Below are 9,193 nucleotides of genomic sequence, written 5' to 3'. Positions count from 1 at the left end.
TATCTTTCTCGGAACAAAACAAATGGTTTCTGTCTCTCTAAACTTTTCTCAATGGTCAGTTCTCAGTAGCCAACCTTAGACCTTAATCCAGAGTCAGTCTTGCATTCTAACTACAAACTGTACAAGTAGGTGTTACATCTTTAACCTTTCGCTTAATTGTATCTACAGTCATCTACTAATCACATGCCTTCTTTGTTACCGTGTGCTTCTCAGTGCAACATGTGATGCCACCGTAATTTTAATGTAAACAAGGCTTTGTGTTCTTGCTTTGATTTCTTCCTTTACCCTCGTGTAAACACAGCCAGATCTTCCATAGTCCCCTGTAAAACTCCTCTGAGAAGGATATTTCTTCATGATGTTTAAAGGTGTTGTGTTCTGAAGGAAATAGATGTGTTCCACTGTTTCTTACTGGTATTGAGAGTCTCTTCCAAACGAGCAGGTAACCTGTTTAATTGTTTAATTCGGATTGGGTTTCGAAAACTCCCCGTCCAATAACAATAAAAAAGATATAAATATGCTAAATCTCTTGCAAATTAATGTTTGTCTAGTGGACAGCTATAGAGAGAGTAGTTTTCTGCACATTACACAAACTAAAGCTAAGGGTTATTGGCTGTTATTTTGCAGGTAAAGAAAAGGGAGAATCAGGTAACCCCTTACAAAACATCTTACTGGTTACACAGTATGCATGTGAAAAGTTGCAAAATGAATGCACCAACCAGAGAAAGATGCCTTCCTGTTCTTCATCATAGCGAATCCACTATTTGAACAATTTCGGATGTGGTCCAAAAGATCTTTAAATGGTTGAGTGTTATAGTGCCTCAGTTCGTCTAATACACATCATGAAGATCTTTACTTACATACAACTATACCCAACTGACCGTGCCAGGGGTAAAAAAAAATAGCGCTCCGATATTCACAGGGCGAAAGTATCAGGTGTGCTAATAGTAAATCCGAAATCCAGATCCCAGGAAAAAGGATTAAAACTGACAACTGGAATACAGCAGCAGGACAACTCGAAGAACTCTATCAAGAGAATATTTACCAGCCACATTTTTGAACTTTGAGAGATGTATTGGGAGAATATTAGAAAGTCCTGCTCAGACATAGGCAATAATATGTCCTTTAGAGGAATCAAGAACAATGATAAACATAACACCGCCATTTTCTTTCACAAAGCTAACACAAACTGTGCTTCGGGATACTGGTCAGTCTCCTGCCAATTTTTCTCTGTTCACTAAATTTGTGAATACAAGATTGTTTGACATTTCCGGAATCTGTCTTCAGGCACACTATCTAAAGATTTGGACACGAACAAACTTTTATAGCTTCTTTGCAAAAATCAGAAACTTGATGATGATGCTGATATTGCCGTGGGAAAAAACACATTCACTTTCACTCCAAGTTTCGTGAAAGATAAATAAAATTCATGGTCACGTCAAAAAAACCAGAAGATCCTACCTAAAACAGTATAAATATTAACTTAGTTTTATATATATATATAGCCTTTAATTAACTTTCACGAGCTATCTATTACACAAAATTATATCTTTATAGGTCTCACCTGAAAGAAGGAATATCATCATAAACTTCATGGTGAAAAATTGAAAGATAGTGTTATCGAAAACTGGACAAATTTTACAACTGGGAACAAAACTTGTATCGTGATATGTACTGATACTACAGCTTAACCTCCGTGGTTTACATTTATACCTGTGTCCTACTCACTTTTAGTTGTGAGCTGTCAATCAGACTTGTTATCACCGAAACACGAATGCAGTGGCCATCGAGATCTCTTGTCACAGCCTAACTACGAAATGTTGTAAAGGAATTTCATATCCTTGATCTTCGTTTTATAGAACAAATACTTTTAACAGCTCCAGACATTTACAAGAGGGTATGGTTGGCTTATCTGACTTTGCACTGTCATTCTTGATTTATCGATGTGTCCTGGTGTTCATGTTCTGTTTCACTGTTTTTATGCTAAGATTGTTAGAATTATTTCAAGAATAACATTACTTCTAGAACCTAAGCTGTGCTTCTGACCATACACCTTAACCATATGCGCATTTATATATTTATTGTTATGAAGTATGTTGTAACAGTAGTTTGTGTATATAGCATATACGAGGAATCCTCTTATGTTTACCTGTAAGGTGGGGGTTAAAATGTTTTCTTGTGTGCTTTGTAAATGGAGATCTTCAAAGATGGCCGGTTGAACCACTTGCTTTCATGGTGATGCGAAACAACCACGGACTGCTTTTCGCCTAGTGTCTATAAACTTTCTTGGGAATGTTAGGTCAGAGAACTACAAGGAACAGGTAGAAGACATGGTAATGCAGTATCAGAAACTTGGCTTCAATATGTCTGTAAGAATCCACTTCATTCCCATCTGGGTTTCTTTTCTGACAACTGTGGGATTGTTAGTGATGAACATGGCGAACGTTTTCATCAAGATATCATAACAATGAAAAAAAAATACCAGGGAAAATCCTCCACTACCATGCTGGTTGACTACTGCTGGACACCCTACACAGATGCTCCCGAGCAGCTGTCCAAGAGACAGGTAAAGAAATCTAAGACGTAGTCGGTGACTTGGTATTTATCAGGTATTACAAATAGGTCAATTACTATTAGCATTCATGTCATGATGTACACAATGATTATTGCAGATTACAAAAAACTAAAGCTAATTTTGCTCTTTTATTGTCATATTTGTCTTGAACACATAAAATTGATAACGACTAATTTTATTTCAGTAGCATGACTTTTATACAAATTTGTTGACCAGTGTAACAAAGGTCCTACTGGACCGGGTGGTGAATGCACCTGGCCGATGTACTGGCTGTGACCTACTCACTGTGGAAACAATCTCCACCCAGTGTGCAGGATGTGCAAGATTATGGCGGATGCTACCCACCTGGCCAGTGGCCTGTTCTGTCTTAAGCCCTCTGAGGTCATGTATTGTCCTGGCAAAAACTTCCTAATTGAAATATCATTTCTTTGCTGAAGCGATAACCTTCCTGAACTCCACGGTAGCTCGTGTCAATACTACGTGACTGAAAAGTAATGGAATGAATCAAGTTTCGTTTTGTGGTTTCGTAGAAAAGGAAGTCAAGATAACTTGACACCTCAGGGGCTTCTCTCTTTATCAGCACGTATGTTCAGGTAAACAACAATCAATTTTTCCTTTTCTTTTTTTTTCTCTCCTTCATATTCATCCGCATTTTTAAAGCTCGAGACAAAGTACGGAAAGGTGAGAGCACAAAACGTGTCAGCTTGCCAGGTAATTTCAAATATTCGTTTTAACTAAAATCTCTTAGCTATCTTGCTGTGCCTTGAGAGTGCCGATGCCCTTTTTAAGTTTCACAAATATGTATCAGGGAATAACGAAGGTGCCTGTATAGTATTGTATGTAAATTAATTTCTTGGGTGACAAACAGATTTATGAAATTCCCATTTATTCTTTGACTCATCGGAACCAACAATGTTCAGAACTCAAGTCTAGAGTATATTTACATAGGTACAGATTAACAAAAATAATTCTAAATTTAGTTTAGTTACAAACATAGGGAAAAACTATATATTTATAATATATTACAAAGCAAAATTATCCTGACGAAAGTATTTTATTATAATAAACGTATGATTTGGTAACGTGAATGCATTTCACAGAGACGTGTCAGATAACCTCTGTCTATATGGAAAACTGTGAACTTGTTTTTGAATATTTCACTATTTAACAGGATTTATTTGATTAGAGTGGAAATCAACACAACGAAATATATAATTCTAATTGGTCGTGCATTCTGACGAGAGATAGCTCATGTAAGTATTAACCCTACTGGTGTTGTTGATCAAGATAGATCCTGAGTAAATATTCACATTTGTTCAATATTTTTTTTATTTTAAGGCTCTTGAACTTGTTGAGACTTCTCGACATACTGAGAGACTACTTAAAAAATTGATAAAGGCAAACCAACGATTCTGATATTAGCTGGTATACAATGTCCGTTTTGCTTTTCTTATCTAAATATATAATATAAAAAAAGAAATACATGTTATCCCAGGACTCTTATATCGTCGCTATTTACACAAACGTTAGACGAGACGCGAGCGTGGCGACACAAAGAGTAAACACACTTCATAACGAGGGCTGTCTTTGAGAGAAATCCGGAGAGAGGCGAGGATGACGATGTGATAGATGTTGAGATGAGGAGTAGAAACTTGTATCTCGGATCTCAGTCTCCAGCCTCACGTTTCAGTTGAGAACTGCCAGAGAGACATCTTTGTTGTCAAAGTAGCCATCGCCAGGACTTGCAGGACACTGCAGGACACTGCCGAGGAGCTTGAAGGCGGTTCAGCTTCAGGTTCGGCATCGGCGACATCACTGTAACCATCTACAAAAGAAACAGTTTGAGACGGACATTAAAATCAGATCCAAAGAAAACTCTCATTCATGATTCTTCTACCAGAATACTTTATGTTTGTGAGAAAGCACATGAAAAGAAAGAAAGAAAAAAGAAAGAATATATAAATAAACAACCCACACTGTTTCTCGCTTGTACACTCACTGGGCCAGTAAGATGCGAATAAATAGAAAGCGGATATAAAGAAGGGGGAAGTAATTCACTTTCTTTAAGTTTAATTTTGTTCACTAGTTTACATATCTGTTGAAAGAAAAGCACGCACTAATGCATTGAATTCTAAAGCATGGCATCACAGTGCTAACAAAAATAAATTAACTTCACTTCATTCTGAGAGATACACCATTGATGCATTTTTCGTTCGTTAACGACATAAATATAACTAGGGCATGACCAAATATTTATCTCAGTAAACTGCTCTAGAAGAAGTCGAGGATTCGTCCGCAATTCGTAGATAAACAATCCAGAGTAGAATACGTCTTGCCGATTTCATTGAAGGGTTAGAGAACTTGCTGATAAGTCATTTGGTACAAGCAATACTTCCATAATGATCAACATTAGCGTGATTTACATATAAAAGTCGAGGGAGAGTAATTCAGAATTATTGTCTGCGACGATGATATGATGATGATTTTAATGGACGTAGCACGAGTCAAATGAGTTTGACGTGTCCATAAAATTTTATGTTCACATTGTGCCTGTATTAAATTAAACAAAATTCTTATTCAACAAAACCGCAGATTAATCTGATGTCTGCTGTAAAAACAAATCAGTTACATGTAAATAAGACAGGTCAAAAGTGTCAGCGACTTACCACATGGAGTATAGCCCTGTTGTGTCAGGCCGAGGTTCATATGAGATACAAACTGCGACGAGTCTGCGTTGCAGCTGGTTTCAAGGCAGCTAATGTAGCTCTGTGCGATGCTGTAACACAATGTTTGTTTTGTTTGGAGAAGGGTGAAATCAGTTTATTTCATTTTGTGAGCTCACGAAACAACATCCACGACATCTAACTCTCACTGTTTTGGTGGCAGGCGCTAATGTTTGTGCCACGGACCGTCCTATGAAGAGGGTGACAGTAAATACATATTAAAATAGATGAGGTAGCACAGTTGGTATTCCAGTTTAAAATACAAATAATAAACTCTTATAGATGTACATATTTGCTTGTGCATAGGTTTCTCAACGCGCTCTGGGCCGACCTTTGGACATTTTTTTGGTTTGGAGTTGTTGTAACTTAGATGTTGTCAATTAAAACTGCTTCTTGTCAGCTCTAAAATTGAATACGGATTTTAATGATGATGATGAGGAGGAATGGGAGGAGGAGGAGGAGGAGGAGGACAAATGAAAATGTCTACCTTCGTTTCCTGCTCTCTCAAAACTATATTTTGATCGCTCAGCCATAAATATACAATGACAAACATATAGGTGTTGTAACATTACACACAAAACTTGTCAACAAATAATAAAGACGATTTAAAGCTTTAGTAATGAAGTAATTCTAAGATGTTTGTTGAACAAATATATCATTATGTTCATGATTGAATGACTCAGTTGTCCGCTGGTGACATGTTACATGTAAATGACGATGTGAATGAATAGAAAAACCTATTTCTAATTGCTTTATAACATACGCGCATGCCATGGACTGACTGCTTGCAGCTACGATGTGCGACTGGAAAGCACTTTCACATGTAGCGATGCACATTGGGGACACTTGGACTTGGTCACTGCTGTAGATTGACCTGGACAAATCTGAAAATACCAGGTGAAGTGTTTCTTATAGTTAACAGTTGCTGTGTTAACATCGCTATGATCTGTGAACGGCACACTTACACACACACACAGATGTAGATACATAAATAGCCACCTGGATAAGTAGTCAGGTGGCTGAAAAAATACATACTCACATTCGTGCACTCATACACAGAAATAGTTTACAAACAAAATCGCTCACTTAACACGAAGTGTTGACTTACCACAGGTAAACCCACTACTGGACAACACTTCTTGCAAAGAAGAGAGATAAGGGCTTAAGTCACCCAAATTGCACGATGATTTGAGACAGTTGACATACGTTGGCACGTATCTGCAACGGTATGTTTACAGTTAGAGCGATGTTGTTTACTAAAGTAAATGTTACACAGGTATGAATTTTGATGCATTGGTTGCTTGCTTGATTGTTTAAGCGAGTAAGTGTCCATAATGATGCTTGCGCTAACCCAGACTTTTGTTTTCTTAGATGTTCATTTTTTTTTGCATACTTTCATGTGTGAATATCTCTTTCACTAAGCCTATTGATTTGCGACTTGTAAATGTAATTAATGGAATAAGCTCATCAGATTTCTTGTCATTTATCACAACAGAGAAAATACAAAGAGAAGCATTAGGGTGACTAATAAATAGAAAATACACGAAAAAATAACGAACAAATAGCGCAAAAAATGACAACCAAAGCAAACTAAAAAAATAAAAAAACAATAACTTCTTCTTCTAAAACTGCACGGAAATTACTTCCAAACTTACGCGCAAGCTGTGGCTTGGTCGCTCACTCCCTGGAGCATCGACTGAAAATTGTTCAGGCAAGTCGACATACAGATATTTGTCTCTGAGCCAACATAGTCCGTGACACAGCCCGGCACACCTGTAAGACAGTCATACAGAGAATGTCCCGAGACAGGTGTGTGTTCCTGAAGCCTCATGAATGTATGTCCCTTGGGGGGTAAGGTATCTATAAACTAATACTTAATATCATTATTATTACTCGACGTGTATAAAAAAAGAAAATTTTACCACATTTAAAAATTCTGATTGCTGGGGGGTACATAAATCTCACTACAAGGATTTGCTAATACAATCGCCAGTTAATAAAATCTGATCTTTTGATAACTTTTCTTTCGGTAAACGCCTACGGATGATTATGCTTTATATGTGCTTAAGATCCCACTATAGTACATGGACTCTTTACCCTCGTAATGCCATGTCTGTGAGGAGTTGTCTGTATTAAGTATTACCTCCCCTAAGCAGGTTTTTGTTTCTGAAACCACTGGTTGAGACTGGTCACGCGGCTTAATGTCACGCTTGGCAGAGTAGGTGTGGATACACAGCGATCAAGAGACAAAATGAATCGTGTGTCACCTGTAGCTGCGTACAAGCAGCGAGGGTGTCACTGACTGAAAGAAGAGAGTATGCACCGACACCCTTCGTATTTAAATAAGTTAATTACCTCTACAGTAATATTTTAATCATGAGGTAGAAGCCAACGAAACTATTTATTTTCAGTTTTTGAGAGTGGGAGTGTCTTAACGACATGATCCTTCAGCCTCAGTATCTGCTGTATCTTAACAATTTGACTCATGATCTTACATCTATCAAGATACAAGGTAACTTCCGGAACATCAGTTCTATGACTTTACCTGGCCACCTTCCTCTGCCTTACATTACGATGTCTTAGTAGTGAAAGATACACTTGAGGCCACTAGGAGGTCAGATTTTTAAAGCAGCCACTGGTGTATTGTGTTGTTATGTCAGGTATGCGATATCGCCATTTAGTCTTAGGAGTACATGGTAACAAATACGATGACTAATTCACCCGGGTTGGAGTTACAGTCTGCAATTAACTGCGAAGTAAAACCAACGACTTTCGAGCATTTCCTGCGCATAATGTTAAATTAGAGAGAGAAAGAGAAAGAGAGAAATAAAATATCAACGTCGATGATTCAGTCCTACGACTAACCCACGACCGATTTTCTCAGCTCGCTGGCAATAAACTGGGTCTGGGTTAGAAGTAGGGTATGAATTATAGACAAGTGAAGATATTTGAGGAGAAATAAATAAGGCTATAAGCAATGACCTGAACTATAGAGAAATGGCTATGGATCTTTTATAGTGAAAAACGATCACTTGTAAACCCTCTACGTGTATTAAATATTGCACCATTCTAATTATTTATTAAATAAAGTAGATATGCAGAGATACTAAACCTGAAGGTAGACCGTGATCTGTATAAATACAAACACTTATACTTTCTCCACTTTGCGGGGGTATTAAAATCTAATAAAAAATTACATTAAAAAATAATTATAATACTAATAATCTATTACTTTCTGTATCCTTCCTTTTATCTCTCCCCCAATCCTTTCTGACACTTAATCGATTCTTCTCAGCTGTTGGATACTTAAGTAAGGTACTTTCGTATGCACAGTTACAATCTTTAATCTCATCTGATATAAAATTCTCTAGTGTCCCTTTTGAATTATCACTTTTGACTATATTACATTTATTTGGATAATGCTAGCAACTGTACTCTTTGTGAGGACTAGAAGTTTTTTTAATGAGCGTCAGGGTTGTCTAACGTGTGATTGTCCATTCGTCTTTCATCTTAATTCACTTCATGTGATTATTTATTTATAAAAATGCCGTATAGTGTTTGATTAAAAGAATCCAAAACTGGACACTTACCCAAGACAAGGATGAGAAAGAGCACATTATTCCTGACATCCATTTCCTAAGAAAACTTCAGGAAAAAAGAGCACAAAGGTAATCACCGTTTTCTGCTTCTACTTTAGCCCTCGCTTTTGTATACAATATTCTATGGGTCTAGTCACTGTGAGTGGTTCATTGTCCTTTAGGATAAAATGCGTTGTGTGGTCACATGATGGTTCCGTACAATGCACCACCTCAGACCAACCTTGTAGTCGGTGGCCTTCGCCTTCTCGCAGGACACTCGATACTTTTTATTGTGTCAAAGGCAGGTTTCTCTTGCTTTT

At 37.3% G+C, this 9,193-nt stretch overlaps 1 protein-coding gene across 1 annotated transcript; it reads right to left on the bottom strand.

Moving 5' to 3' along the window:
• Positions 1 to 4,116: 4,116 nt before the first annotated feature.
• LOC112569357 lies at positions 4,117 to 9,072 on the bottom strand. Its single transcript, XM_025247154.1, has 6 exons — positions 8,886 to 9,072; positions 6,951 to 7,068; positions 6,404 to 6,513; positions 6,059 to 6,179; positions 5,239 to 5,348; positions 4,117 to 4,397 (listed from the first exon to the last, which is right to left on the bottom strand). Exons 1-6 carry the CDS (start codon positions 8,926 to 8,928, stop codon positions 4,252 to 4,254), a joined length of 648 nt encoding a protein of 215 aa, XP_025102939.1. The 5' UTR covers positions 8,929 to 9,072; the 3' UTR covers positions 4,117 to 4,251.
• Positions 9,073 to 9,193: the final 121 nt, after the last annotated feature.

This window comes from Pomacea canaliculata, linkage group LG1 (genome assembly GCF_003073045.1).
Source record: "Pomacea canaliculata isolate SZHN2017 linkage group LG1, ASM307304v1, whole genome shotgun sequence".
NCBI lineage: Eukaryota > Metazoa > Mollusca > Gastropoda > Architaenioglossa > Ampullariidae > Pomacea > Pomacea canaliculata.
This window is presented reverse-complemented; position numbering and strand designations above follow the sequence as displayed.

Bases quoted from the DNA above. Each gene is read 5' to 3' on its own strand.
- LOC112569357 (XM_025247154.1), bottom strand. From the start codon at position 8,928: ATGGATGTCAGGAATAATGTGCTCTTTCTCATCCTTGTCTTGG. The intron at 7,069-8,885 runs GTAAGTGTCCAG...ACTGTCTTACAG, and splicing joins CTTTCTCATCCTTGTCTTGG to GTGTGCCGGGCTGTGTCACG. The intron at 4,398-5,238 runs GTAAGTCGCTGA...TTTCTTTTGTAG, and splicing joins ACAGGGCTATACTCCATGTG to ATGGTTACAGTGATGTCGCC.